This window comes from Triticum urartu, chromosome 3A, assembly GCF_056163025.1.
Source record: "Triticum urartu cultivar PI428250 chromosome 3A, HENAU_Tu73, whole genome shotgun sequence".
In the NCBI taxonomy this organism is placed as follows: domain Eukaryota; kingdom Viridiplantae; phylum Streptophyta; class Magnoliopsida; order Poales; family Poaceae; genus Triticum; species Triticum urartu.
In genome coordinates this window covers 43,534,916-43,549,208 of record NC_141875.1, presented here as the reverse complement: position 1 = coordinate 43,549,208, position 14,293 = coordinate 43,534,916, and the positions used below count along the sequence as shown (strand labels likewise).

The following is a 14,293-nucleotide window of genomic DNA, read 5'->3' as shown; positions in this document are numbered from 1 at the left end:
CGATATTTAGAAATGAAGGAAGTATTAACTATATACTCTTTTCATTTCTAAATATAAGTCTTTTTAGAGATTTCAATAAGGACTCATTTTGTTTCATATATAGTTTATACTGAAATCTCTAAAATGATCGCATATAGTCTATATTGAAATATCTAAAAAGACCGTATATAATTCATATTGAAATTTCTAGAAAAAACTTATATTTAGAAACGGTATTTTGATATGAAGCCAGGGTTCATCCCGTCCTTTTTTTTTATGAGTCGAGGGTTCAGCCCATCCAGGAACTGGGATCAGCACCGGCCACAACCAAAATGTCCTACCAATCCTCTTATCAGTGAACGTCGTCCCACACTGCCCCCCATCTTCCGCGATGTCGTCTTGTGCTGCTGCAAGTCCGCCGTCGTCCATCGAGACCGAGCTCCTGGCCTCCATAGTCCAGGGCACGAGCGGCGAGCCCAACCGCCATTGCGCCCCGAGCGTCATCTGCTTTGGGACGAGGCCGTTGTGCTCCTGCGGTCCTACCGGTTGCTAGCTGGGTAAATTTTTGATCAAAACTCTATTTGTAGTGCATATATACTGAATAACAGAAGTATTTAATACTAAACTTTTTGTAGATCGTATTTAACACTGGGACTGCATTGAACTGAAATTCAATTCAAAAAAAATTGTGTGAAGTCTTACATGCATTGTTGAACTGTAATTTAATTGAAAAAATGTAGCATCTAGAAGTGCTAAAGTTTTATTAGAACGCTTACACGGTTATTTTGGGTAGTAAATGCGAAAGTTTTCCCATGTCGTCAAAAAAAAATTGGCCTGGGGTTTTCTTAAATCATGGTTCCACCACTCAGTGGGGATCAGACCATCTCATTTTCTTTAATTTAGGTTTTTGTTTCCCTGGTGACATCGACAAGGTTGTGGCGGTGATGGAGGGTTGAAATAAGATCTTTCCGGTCCCTCCCTACGTCAACGATGCTAGATCCGATGCCGATGAAGGACCTGTGAGATTTTGTGTCCACATATATGTTGGTTCCCTTTAGATCTTGATAGTTGGTATGTCTTTCAAAGAGAGCTATTGACTGACCATTAGTTTTGATATCTTCTTCCATGTTGTTCTGCGGTATGGTTTGGTTTCTCCAATCCTATAAATCGGTTTCTGCAAGCATGTATCACGTGGGATGATGCTTCAACCGATGTTGCTTCAGCAATGTTTAGATCTCTTCTCAAGGGCGAGTGACTATTGCCGCCTTCAAAACCTACTATGGCAATGGCATTTGCAGATGTCCCTTTTCTTTACCGTTGCATCACTAAAATTTCCAATCTCCAGCGGGTGGCATACAATCGGAGGAAGAAGAAGGCTAGTACAAGTTTCAATGGAATTTTATTTTTACTGATCTTTTTGTGTAAAGTTGTCTATCCATTGCACTGATTTATGTTTTCCTTGATATTGATCAGATCTAAGATGCCCTTTAGGTGCCTTTATTAAGAAAACCTCTGGATTGTAGGATTTTGGTAGTAATTTAGATGATTGAATCCTAAGGATTTCCGAAATCCATTTTGATCACATGATTGGGGATACTAAATTCTTGTGGAATCACTACCATGCCTCCCACTCCATAGGGAATTCCAACATGAGCCAAAACCTCTTTTTCTTTTTGCTTTGAGAAGCTCAATGCACATTCACTCTATCTCTCTACCCTGTCTCCTCAATCTCTACAATTTCCGTGTGTTTTTAGTGTGCAACATCCAAAATCACTTATTGTAGGATTCTTGTATATTGTAATCCTCTAGGATCTCATGCTATGTGATATCCAATTCCTGCATTTTTCCTATTCCATCATTTCCATATTCATATGATCCAAAGTGGCCCTAAAGTCCTTTTGTTTTGCAATGATGATGGCCATGAGCAGGGTCAAGACAATGGCGACCTAGGACCTTAGGTATGGGGGTACCACTATTCAATTTTGTGAAAATTTACCCTATAGGTAGCATAATCTGGTCTAAGCATCATCATAGTTCCAACATCAGTCCTGAAATGGCATTAAGTTGTTGGAAAATTGGTATTAAGGACATAGTACAAATTATTTGCATTTTTAGAGACGATGCTATGGAACCTCCTAGATCCTCCTTGGGGGATCACGTTGTGGGTTTAGGTAGTCTGACTAACCGGTGGTTTAGGTAGTTTGCTTTGTCATTGTGTCCAATGGACAATTTCATGCTTGTCATTTGTCGTGGAGTTGGAGCTAAACTTAGAGGAGCCTCAGTGGTGATGATGATACGTGTACGGTGATTGGTTGTAGGAGTTTCGATCGACGCAAACCCACATTTCTTTCTTGAAGCTTGTCGCCATACTTAGAGTTGTATGTCGTTCTGTCATTCACGGGTGTGGTCAACTATTTAGCATGGTTCCTTAAGTTGGAGTCACTGGATTGAGAGCAATGGGAGATGATAATGGCCCTTGTAGCCAACCATGAAGGATACTCTCTACTTGTCGGTGTATTTGGGTCCACAGGGTAGCCAAGTCAGCTAGCGACATGAATGTGTTGTCATGTTCCTTGAAGATGGGTCACAATGTGGGTTTAGGTAGTCTGCCCTTCTAGTGGTTTAAGTAGCTTTGCTAATGTGTCCGACGGAAATTTTATGCTTTCAGTTTGTTGTGGAGTTGGGGTACTATGGATGAGTCTCAGTGGTGATGATGAGGCGGGTAGGGTGGCTGATTGTAGGAGCCTCGGTCGACGCAAGTCCATATTTCTCTCCCAAAGCTTGTTGTCATAGTCAGAGTTTTCTATTGTTTTGTCATTCACGTGGGTGGTCGAGGACTAGCTCACTAAGTAGGAGGAGTACGTAGAGCGGAGATGATTGAGAGAGCCCACTAAACTACTCCCAAAGCATCGGGGACTGGCTGACTTAGAGTCACTGACATGTGGGGCCGCAAACCTGATGGGCCATATATCAGTGATCCTAAGTTACCTAACTTTAAGTCAGCCAATCTCAGTGCCTCCCAAAGTCTGCCACCTCATCCCCCCACCACAGACTCATTCGCCTCTGAAATAAAAGTTCCTTTTTTGCTACCACTAAAGTTTTTTATTAGCTTAGCTGCATATTATTTTTCCGCCACTAATAAAGTTCTTTTGTTTGGCATTGATGATGGCCATGGGCGGAGATGGATCACACCGACGGCAAACCTAGGATCTCAGCACTGGGTACCATAATTCAAATTTTATGAATATTTTACACTATAGATAGTATAATTAGGTCTAAGCATCACCATGTGAGTACCCAAGTTAGCTATTTCCATGTATGTGTTATCATGTTCCTTAATGGTGGAAGTTTGGGTGTATGCAACGGTGTTTCTATTCATTTTTTCTTCTACTATCTAGGCATCACATATTCCTTACAACATCTCCAACACACTTCCTAAACATATTTTGGGACCTCAAGCAAAAAAAACTCACTCCAGTAGATCCACTACTCAAGACCATTTTAGGTAGGCCCCTCCAAAACATCCAGAGAGCACCCAATACTAGTCTCTCTCTCTCTCTCTCTCTCTCTCTCTCTAACCCCTATTGTTGGTTGTTGAAGTAGTGGACAATTTCAGAGCGCCACTGACCTCCTTCTCCTCCGCCGCAATGTCGCCACTACTTTGTAACCTCCCGAGTTGCTTCACCGACAGCCCTCCATCCCCTTTTGAGTTATGTCACTGCCTTCCAAACCCCGCCAACCCCTCCTAGCTCCACCGCTTACTGACTTGCTGCCATTAAGCTCCGGCACTAAATGACCGAGGAAAGATGGAGGACAAAAAAATAGAATACAAAAAAAAATGAAAGAGTCATTAATGGGCTGGTCCTATATGTCATAAGAAAATGGGGTTGCGAATTAGGAGTCATTATTGGTGCCATTTCTAGGGCTTCAAAAATTGGGCCATCTCCCATTTGACTATTTCGGAGCTTTATTTTTTGGGTTGTGATTGGACATGCTCTATCACTGAGACGGGGCAATGCTTCTGCTTGCGTTTTCTTAAATGAGGACTTCATACGAAAGCATCAAGAAGTGAAGTCTGCCTGTCTTTAATAAAGTTATAAAAAAAGGTTAAAATGTTCAATCCATCGACAAAATTAGTATTTGAGAAATGAGTCAACACTGTCAAAGATGGCAAGTTTGGTTGTTGCAAAAAACGTAGTACATCTATGTTGGAAGACAGTCAAGTATTGTGCCTCTATGGCCTTTCTTTTCAAGATAAGGCATGCCTGAGAAAATAGAAAAAAGGGTGAAACTTGAATGTGTTCTCGGACTGGACTATTTGTTACTCCTTCCGTTCCTAAATATAAATCTTTTTAGATATTTCAATACAGACCACATACATATGTATATAGACATATGTTAGAGTGTAGATTCACTCATTTTGCTTCGTATGTAATACATATTGGAAACTCTAAAAAGACTATATTTAGGATGGAGGCAGTATATGGCACTTGACTCGGTATATCATAGGGATATAATCTATTTTCACACATTGTGGTCAAAGCGTTAGGCGCACTGGTCTTGTTCATATATACTCCGTATTTCGGAAAGGGTTCAATTGATAGGAAGGAAACAAGAATGTTACGTACTCACGCAACCGGAGAAAAGAAAAGCTGACCAAACGGTTGTACATGCCAAATACTCACATTCATTCGTGCCCACTCTAGTAGGGAAGTGGCTGCTCTTAGTGCAAAAGAAGCGAAACAAATACACCCACGCATAGTTGCAGTCTTACAGATGACATAGTATCAGGCTAAAAGGGAGCTCGATCATTGTGTTGCACTACGTGATGTTGTTGCTGTCTCTTTGATGTATTCAGCTTTGATCTTCTTCAACGTCACGACCACATCACGCATCGTTGTTCTTTGGTCAGGCGAGTCGCTGCAACAGAGCAAACCCAACTCGAGCACAGATGCAAGAGAGCCATTTTCCAAACTGCAGCTAGAAAGAGGGGAACCTTGCAGTAGCTGACCATCGATGATTTGGACAAGCTCTGCAGGAAATGCCTGACAAACCCATTGCCTAAAGGTTAGCTGTGCATCAAACATGGCGTCAGTTGGCTTCCTTCTAGTAAAGACTTCAAGAAGCATAATCCCGTAACTAAACACGTCGCTCTTCCGTGATGCTTTTCCGAGTGAACCGTACTCTGCTCAAGGAAACAATGAGTGGAAATTAAAGCATAAGTCCTCAATCATATTTGTTTTTCTTGGAGACACTATTTATAATTGCCTTAAAAACCAGTTTGTAATAAGACGTAGCTAATTATATACCTGGTGCCATGTATCCAACCGTTCCGGGCATGCTCGTACATATCATAGAGGTGTCATCACCGAGAAGCCACCTTGCAATGCCGAAGTCTGCCACATGTGCAGTCATCTCCTCATCAAACAACACATTGCTAGGCTTCAAGTCACAGTGCAGGATCAGCTCATAGTGATCATGGTGCAGATACTCAAGTGCCATTGACACGTCGAGCATGATGTCCAGTCTCTCTAGGAACCCCACATGTCGTGTACCCTCAGACCGGTGTAGGAGTGTCTCTAAGCTGCCATTTGGCATGTATTGAAGCACCAGTGCTCTAAAGTCAAGGTTAGAGCACGTGTTGAGTATCTTGATCAGGTTACGGTGCCGCGCCATGCGAAGTACTCGACACTCAACATCAAAACTTCGAATGGCCTGCTCGAGCTGCATGTCAAGAACTTTTATCGCAACCACCAAACCACTGCTCAGTCTTCCCATGAAGACTTTCCCAAAGCTTCCGGAACCCAAAATGTTATCTTCACTGAAATTATTGGTGGCGCGAATGAGCTCATGATAGGAGATTATCTCGTGACCCGGAACATTGCTTGTATCAACAGAAGCATTGTTCTTTTCCTTCTTTAGTTTTTTTCCGAACCATAGATACAAGAAAATGACAATGGCACTAGAGGCTAATATGAGTGTTGGAAGTAGAATTTTTAGCAAGTGTTTGTTACTTGATCTAGATCTATCAAGGCATGGCGGCACTCCTAGGCGTTGAGCACCACATAGCCCAGCATTCCCAATCAAAGATTGCAAGGTGATGTTTGAGAAAACACCCCCCTCGGGTATTTGGCCTTCTAACCTATTGAATGAGAGGTTCAAGGTAGTCAAGTAGGTAAAGTTGGCAAGGAACATGGGAATGATACCAGAGAGATTGTTGAATGAAAGGTCTAATGATGCTAAGCTTCCTAGTTTTCTCAGTGGGTCGGGAATTGAGCCTTTGAAGGAGTTATGAGATAGATTTACGTATGTTAGCATATCAAGTTGTCCAAATGATTCTGGGATGCTTCCTACCAAGAAGTTCGAAGAGAGATCAATTTGATCAATCTGTCTTAGACCAGAAACATCATCTGGTAGTGCACCATCAATGGAATTGTGAGAAACATCCAATGTGATAAGTTTATTTAGGCGGAAAAGGCTTGGGGGTATCGTTGACCCCAACTTGTTATTAGACAAGTCGATGTTTTGTAAGAAACTAAGATTACCAAAGCTGCTTGGTATGGATCCTGAGAATTTGTTTGCTTCAAGGAGTAACTGTCCTAGACTCCGAAGCATACCCATTTGTGCTGGGATAGGGCCTAACATGTCATTGTGTGAGAGATCAAGATCTACAAGATTCTCTAACATAGCGACGGAATCGGGAATCGGCTCGGTGAATAGGTTGTCACGAAGATCTATCAGTTCAAGGCTGCTAATGTTTGAAATTGCTGCAGGAATTCCACCTGTTAATTTGTTATAACCTGCTCGAAAAATGGTCAACCGTGAAGTGAGGTTTCCCACATGGCCATGGAGGACTCCTCTGAAAGAATTATTATGTATACCGAGGAACCTGAGTTGCCTGCACTGGGAAAGACTCGAAAGGAAGTCTAGATTCCCCTCTAAATTGTTACTTGACAATTCAAGCACGGTCAAAGCTGCAAGTTTCCCTAATGTTGCTGGTACTTGTCCCGACAATTGATTACCTGGCAAAGTTAGGACAGACAATTTGGATAAGTTGCCAAGCGAAGCTGGAGTATTACCTACCAATTGATTGCGTGTAAGAGACAGAAACGAGAGTTCCCGCATAAGACCTAATTCTGGTGGAATCTCTCCTTTTAGACTGCAGTTGGAGAGATCGAGACGAGTAAGACTGGTGAGATTGCTAAGAGCAGCCGGGATTGGGCCAAGAATGTTGTTAGATTGTAAGTTAAGCCAGGTGAGTCGTGATAATTTGGCTAACCATATTGGCACAACGTCCACAAAAAAATTGTCACCCAAATCAAGCACCTCTAGGTACCGGCATGATTCAAGCGCTGATGGAAACTGACCAGCGAAATTGTTTCTATATAGTGAAATAAAGCGCAACAGTGGGAGGTTAAAACTTTGATTGCTCGGAAATATTCCAGCTAGGTTACCGTTATATGCAAATGCCATGATTTGTAGCCTGGACATGTTGTATATGGCTTGTGGTACTAGGCCAGAGAGTTGATTACGCTCCATGTCCAATATCTCAAGCATGGATAATCGTGCAACGACGTGTGGTATAGGACCTGACAGGCTGTTATTTCCAAAACTGATGACCTTCAAGAAAGGCGTGTTGTTGAACAAATGTGGTGGTATTTGGCCACTCAGATCATTGCTGAACAAATTAATTACCATAAGGTTGTGCATACGTAGCAGCATCTCAACGGGAATCTGGCCTGAGAGTTGGTTGAAACCTAGGTCAAGGGACTTGAGCCTTGTGAGGTTCCCTAGGGTAGTAGGTATGGTGTTTGACAGGCTATTTCTTGCAAGACCAAGATATGTAAGACGATGTAGCCTGCCAAGTTCGGGTGGAATTGGGCCTGTGAGGTTGGTGAGAGTGAGTTTGAGAACAGAAAGGAAAGAGAGGTTACCGACATGAGGTGCCACGGATCCAACGAGAGGTGCATGCGGCAACGATAGAGCAGTGACACGTTGCCTATGTCGGCTGCACGAGATGCCGACCCAACGACAGAAAGGAGTGCCGGTGGTCCAGTTGCCGGCAAGGATGCGGAGAGGGTCGGCGAGCTGGGCTTTGAAAGCCAGCAGCGCGGCAAGATCGGTGTCACTGCCATTGCCGCTGGTCAGACGGGAAGAAGAAGAAGAAGAAGCGGAGACGGTGGAGAGTAGTAGTACCAGTATAAAGATGAGAATACGGGAAGGTGATGAGAGAGCGGCCATTGATTGAATCTTGGCTGTTTGGTTGTGTGGAGTGAGTAGGGAGAGTGGGCGGTGGATTTATGATCATGATTCTGGCGCCGCGTGCACGGCACGGCGAGCATACGTTTTTCCAAGGCAGTCAAATTTGTCCAGGGTCCAGCCATCGCCTTGCCGTGCCATGGAGTGTACGTGCTAGTCAAAGATGAGTTTTTGGCGTGGGTGAAGCGGCCATTGTGCTGATGCACTGAGCAGCGAGAGTTTTTTTTTTCTGATAAAGGGCGTTTTTTATTGACTCATAGTGTAGTATCGAAGGATACAATCACAATAAGCATACCCGGTCTCTGCATAATTAAGATGCACACAACCAACACTAACACGCGCACACACGCGGATGATGATGGCAAAGAGGTAAGTTATATAAAACCGAAGATATGTCAAGGTGAGAAGAGAAGAAAAAAGCCAAAGCTATCAAAACAGTGATCGACGATATACAACAACGATCAACGACACCGACTATTTTTTGACAACACAAGAACCGTGAGAAAGGCTCTCCAAAAGCAACGTTTTCAGAAAGGGGATGTTGCACATGCATCATCGTCACCTAATCTGACCATTGAAAGTCAGATCGTGGATTTTCACCCTGGAGATCAAGTCAAGCAAACTCCAAGCAATGTCTTCAACGGGGTAACGATGCAAAAAACACCGACATTGCCAAGTATAATCAACTAGGGTATCACATAAGGTTTTCACCCCGGAGTTCAAGACCGGGTAATCGAAAGACACCACCCAATCGAAGTCATCATATGTTATCTCTTCACTTTCTATGATTCCAACAGCATAAGACGACGTGGACTTTGACAAGGGAAGGTCACATGCACCACCAAAATATCGATCGCTGGACCCAGTCATGAATTCGTGATCAGCTGGACCCAGTCATCGCCCTGCCGGCCGGCCGGCGTTGGTGAGAATATATTTACGTCCAGACATGACTGGGAAAGGCCGGGCTGCCCGTTTCGACTTTTGATAAAGAGCTCTTTTACGGTGATTGAAAAGTTACGACTTGTAATTTCACGTAACTCCATCTATGAATTTTTCTGGCCGTTAGATCTGAAAACTCATTAAAGTATTTTTTTTATAATCTACTATTAAAGGAGGATCGAACGTCGTGATGGTTTCACCTCCTTCGATGGTTCGACTTCCCTCGTACGACCCCGCAACAAAAAATAGCAGAGAGAAAACCCACGTTTGACAGCGGAAAAAATTGAAACAACACATGTTTTCCGCCTCCTCCCCTGAACTGTCGATCTGTATCCTCCCTCCCCCAAAACACAAACCACCCGCACCCCATCCCCACGACCACCCACCTCGGACGCCACCCTCTCGGATGACCACCGAACGGCCCCTTCTTCCTTGATTGCGCCTCCCTCTACCACCATCGGTGATATGCCGCCCCACCCATGAAACTTTCGCCATGGCCGCCTCCTTGGCCATGCCCGCATGGAAGCCATGGTCGGGATCGACACCGGCCCTAGAAGAAGTGGTATGACCATGGACCGTGCGATGGAGGGGAGGGAGTTTGTGGTGGTCAGCCATGACGGTGGAAGCGGCGACGGAGTTCTAGGAGAGTTACGCGAGCTGTGGTGGTGGAGGTGGCGGCGGACATTGAGCCTCATCACCCCTGTATCGTCGGTTCTTCCTCTCTCTCTCTCTCTCTCTCTCTCTCTCTCTCTCTCTAATCCCTTCCCAATCGAGCTCGACCCACCCAATCCCCAATTCCACCTCGCTCCCGCCCTACCCAGGCCCTAACCCCAACCGTTTATCGTGGTGGCAGGCAACGATGCCGAGAGCAGCTTCAAGTTGGGTTGCCAAGGACATTGGTCTCACAACGATCCATCAGCAACCAGTCTAGCCCCAACCCAATCCCCTACCCCACCGGCGGCACCTCTCCACTAGAGACAGTCACCGAAGTCAACTAAAATGCCTGAGATGGAGGATGTTTGAAGGCGGCAAGAAGAACATGAGGGAGAGGAGATGCGGCCCAAGCTCTAGACAATAGCCTGGTCTTAGTCCTCTGCTACCTCTCAAAGACGTTCATGCCCGGTGCCCTACCCATCCACGAGGTACCCACCTACAATAACTCCAACTAAAGGTAGATGTGAATTGTGGTGCCCCTTGTTGCGCTACCTCTCCCCGTTATTGATATAGTACTTCAGCCTTCAAATTTAGTGCTTTTGTGATATTTGTTTCTTTGTTTAAATGTGCCTTGGGTACTTGATGACATGGTAAATCGTTCTGGATTGCCTGGCTAATATGTAGAAGTGAATTGGAATTTGTAACTAGATCGTTGGTGCAAACCAACTGTTACTGTATGGTGGTCCATTAGAGATTTTGAGTTGTAATTGAGTTTCATTGTTTCAAGTTTATGGCAAAGCAGATTCTGCTTGTTCTGATGCTTAATTGGTACTCCCTCCGTTTTTATTTAGTTCGCATATTAGCTTTGGTCAAAGTCAAGCTTTAAAAACTTTGGCCTAGTTTATATACAAAAATATTAAGATATACAATAACAAATCAACAACATTAGATTTATTATTAAATGTACTTTCATATCGTATAGATTTATTATGATAAATGTCTATATTGTTTTCTATAAACTTGGTCAAACTTTATGAAGTTTGACTTCAGTCAACTCTAATATGCAGAGTAAATAAAAACGGAGGGAGTAATTGATAGTCCTGGGATGGCGCCCTGAGGTTACAACTTGTTTCAGTGTAATCTTTACGCACATTTTTTTAAACTGACACATTTTTCTTAAACTGGAGTATTCTCTTGCTTAGAGGTTTTGACATTGATATGGTGTTACCTTTTTATGAAGATGGGAATGAGATAGATATTGATACTGCAGCGTCAGCAGTTTGAGTTACAATCAAAGCATGACTGCTGATATAGAGAGCGCAAGACCTGGAGTTCAGAAATGGTGAGGGAATTTTACTGCCTTATAACTATTTCGATCTTATTTCCCAATCCGGATAATTAGGCATTGAAGTGTAAATTGCGTCTTCCAGTTGCTTGTTCAACTGTAGCTTACTCTAAATGTATGGAATATTCGAATTTCTATAATCACATTAAGATTTAAATTACAGATTTTGCAGGTTATGAGGGTTATCCAATAGATAGGATGCCCGCTGGTACCAGTTGGCGTGAGCTGGTGTGTCACGAATATCGGAATGGGGATGCGGTGTTGTTGTACCGTTGCACATGTCTATGACCGCTGCATGGCGGTGGCTTATAGCTCAGGGCTAGCGGCACGCAAGCGAGAAATGATGCTTCAGGTTGCGGGGTCGAGCAAGCACACAAGTGGTACGCATCCAATTTTCACAGTCATGTTTTAAGTGATCCGACCAGTTCGCCGCCATTTGTATTTACATTACAAAATCATATATTCATGGTTTCACCCTATTTTCATGGCCTAGCGGAAGTGGAGGGAATACCATCATGTAACCAATTTTGAAAAATTATGTTTGATCTTGAACAAGGAAAAGTTTACCAACAAAGACATCAAGGGACTTATATTTAGGGAGATATTTTAATACCACCCTCAGCCTCAGAAGGATTACATGAACGACTCTTGAAAAAAAAAGCTTTCTATATGCTAGGTTTCTGTGATATATCCTTTTTCTCCGTATAATTTTGTCTATCTTGCAACATTCACAACTGATGCTCTTGAGTCTTGATTATTCTGTTATGCAGTGTAGTTGACCATTTCTAGAGGCACTTTCCTAACCTACAGGAAAATACTGATGTGCGCAGAAGTCAACATGAAGGTTGTTTCTCTCACAAGGTAACTTACATTATCACATGTTTCCTTGTTGTATCTGTTATATATCGGGTTCACAATGATTTGCGCCGCCATACACAGCTTATGTTAAAATATATTAGAAGTTTCAAAATGTAATAGGCTTTTTTACAAAGCAGGCTCGTCATATTTCAAAGCTCTATTTATGTATAATATGAATTATTGTGATGCATCACAGATTTTTGAAAATTGATGATTTTGACTTTGAGGTGACATAAATTCTGGAATTTGCTATATGGACCTTTGGTCGGCTACTTGCATGACTACAAGTTTAAAAAAACACTTGCCGAACTAAAACAATTCACTCGACTCCAATTCCTCGAACAAATGGTCCTCCCAATTCATCCCATGTTCCTCGAAGGATTCCAACATGTATTTATTAGCTATTTGTCACACAGCGACGTGGTTTTCTTATTTTCCATTTAATTTCAAACAACATCAATCTAACATATTTCACCTTTGCTACACTCGCAGCTAGACACACAGAGTGATACGTCAGCGACACCAATCAAGAGTGCAAGTGCACCGATTGACACATTGGACGAATAGTAGCAAGGGACCGGAAGGCGGATGACTCTAACAGGTAGGAGAACCTACAGGGAATACATCATCATTTCTCGGATACCAAGGTCGCGTCAGACATCGACATGATGTCCTTTCCCTACTACACTCCATTTAGCGGCATGGCCGCAATTACATGTTGATACAGCAAGGTTAGTATGGCTACAAAGATGCACTAGAGAAAAGGTCAGGCAAGCTCGCAAGGTCGAGCGTGGGAAGGCAGCCGGAGAACGGCAATGATTGATATTCCGGTTAGAGGTTCAGGGTGTGGGGGGCATGGTCAAATTCCTCCCTTCTTTTGAAATTCATAGGAGACGGGAAACAAGGGCTCTCTTATATATATATATATATATATATATATATGACAACACTTGGTCCTCTCTATTCTGGTTTTTGAAAGTGGTGATGCTCAAGCTTGTGCTAACAGATAGTTTTATCGGAGGGGAAATCAACTCTGTTCGAAATGAACTTGTAAGTTGTGGACTTTCCATGCATTTTTTTATTTTGTTTTATTTTTTAGTTGTAGCCAGCTGGATGTAATCTTGCAATTGCCTTTTTATATTGTTGAAATAAAGCCATATTTCAGATAAAGAGTTTGTGTATTAGTGACTCATTTTGTTGCGTGATCTTTGTTGCATATCACTTAGATTAATCCTCATTAGACAATTTTCTTGTATTTGATGTACATGATACAAAGAGAACAACTACAGGTAAGTAATGTATTTCTTTTTTTTTGCTCGAGTGGAATGTATTACGAAAGATAGATATGTGGTTTGAGTAACAGGGAAGAACCCAAGCATGATTTCCATATTTTGTTTATCATGGCCACTGCTACCAACCGGCAGATGTTGCCGCTGGATGTCTAACCCTTCATTATCCATGTTAATGTGAGGTTCTTAGTACATGACCATATTGTTTGTCTCCTAACTCAATACTCGCTTGGGAGCCGAGTTTAAGAGGAGATGGCACATGATGCGTGTAGCCGGAGATGCATTGAGCATTTACTATTGTTGTAATTTGATCGCTTATTGCCTTTATAAATGTTTCTGTCCCGTGGCAACGCACATGCATCCAACTAGTAAGGGTATAATAGTCCTATCTGTCCCGCGTTTGACGCAACAAGGTGCGCAGGCCCAGGGAGGCCCAAGACAGAGCCACACATTCCATCTCTCATTCCTCTTACCCTCTTTCGCGGGCGATGCTAACCCTAGCGCCACCGGCGGCCGCCGCCACATCGCCTGCCACCAGCTCCGACCATGAATTCCAGTTTCTCCCGCCATCAGCGCTCCTTCCCCAGGAGGTCTCATCCTTGGCTCTCGGATTAATCTCCGCTCCCACTCCGACCGGGTCCCTCGTGACTCGTGAGACGGCTCCGAGGCTGCATCCACGGCCGTGCATGCCGCCCGCTGGAGGTTCCTCGGGCTCGGGAACGCGGAGGAGCACATGGTTGAGTACAACGGCAAGGGCGGGGTGGAAGGAGACTCCCTGCGCATGGAATGACCCTACTGGTTCATCTGCAACATAACTCCGGCCGCCAGAGCCTCAAGTTTGGTCTTCTCTTCTAAATCGATCCGTTTAGGTATTGCGCTTCTGGTTTTAGTAAAGAAATTATATTGTTTGCATCTGCCGTCTCTATATCATATCAATACTCTCTGCAGATCCCAAGTTCCCAACTAATCA

The 14,293-nt window shown here is 43.4% G+C and overlaps 1 protein-coding gene across 1 annotated transcript; it reads right to left on the bottom strand.

Moving 5' to 3' along the window:
• Nucleotides 1–4,576: 4,576 nt before the first annotated feature.
• Nucleotides 4,577–8,238, bottom strand: LOC147978354 (uncharacterized). Its single transcript, XM_087516581.1, has 2 exons — nt 5,289–8,238; nt 4,577–5,164 (listed from the first exon to the last, which is right to left on the bottom strand). Exons 1-2 carry the CDS (start codon nt 8,218–8,220, stop codon nt 4,788–4,790), a joined length of 3,309 nt encoding a protein of 1,102 aa, XP_087372707.1. The 5' UTR covers nt 8,221–8,238; the 3' UTR covers nt 4,577–4,787.
• Nucleotides 8,239–14,293: the final 6,055 nt, after the last annotated feature.

What these genes read in the sequence shown, in the direction of transcription:
- LOC147978354 (XM_087516581.1), bottom strand. Translation starts at nt 8,220, where the DNA reads ATGGCCGCTCTCTCATCACCTTCCCGTATTCTCATCTTTATACTGGTA. An exon ending in GGTTGGATACATGGCACCAG is followed by an intron (nt 5,165 to 5,288) that starts GTATATAATTAG and finishes TTCCTTGAGCAG; the next exon opens with AGTACGGTTCACTCGGAAAA.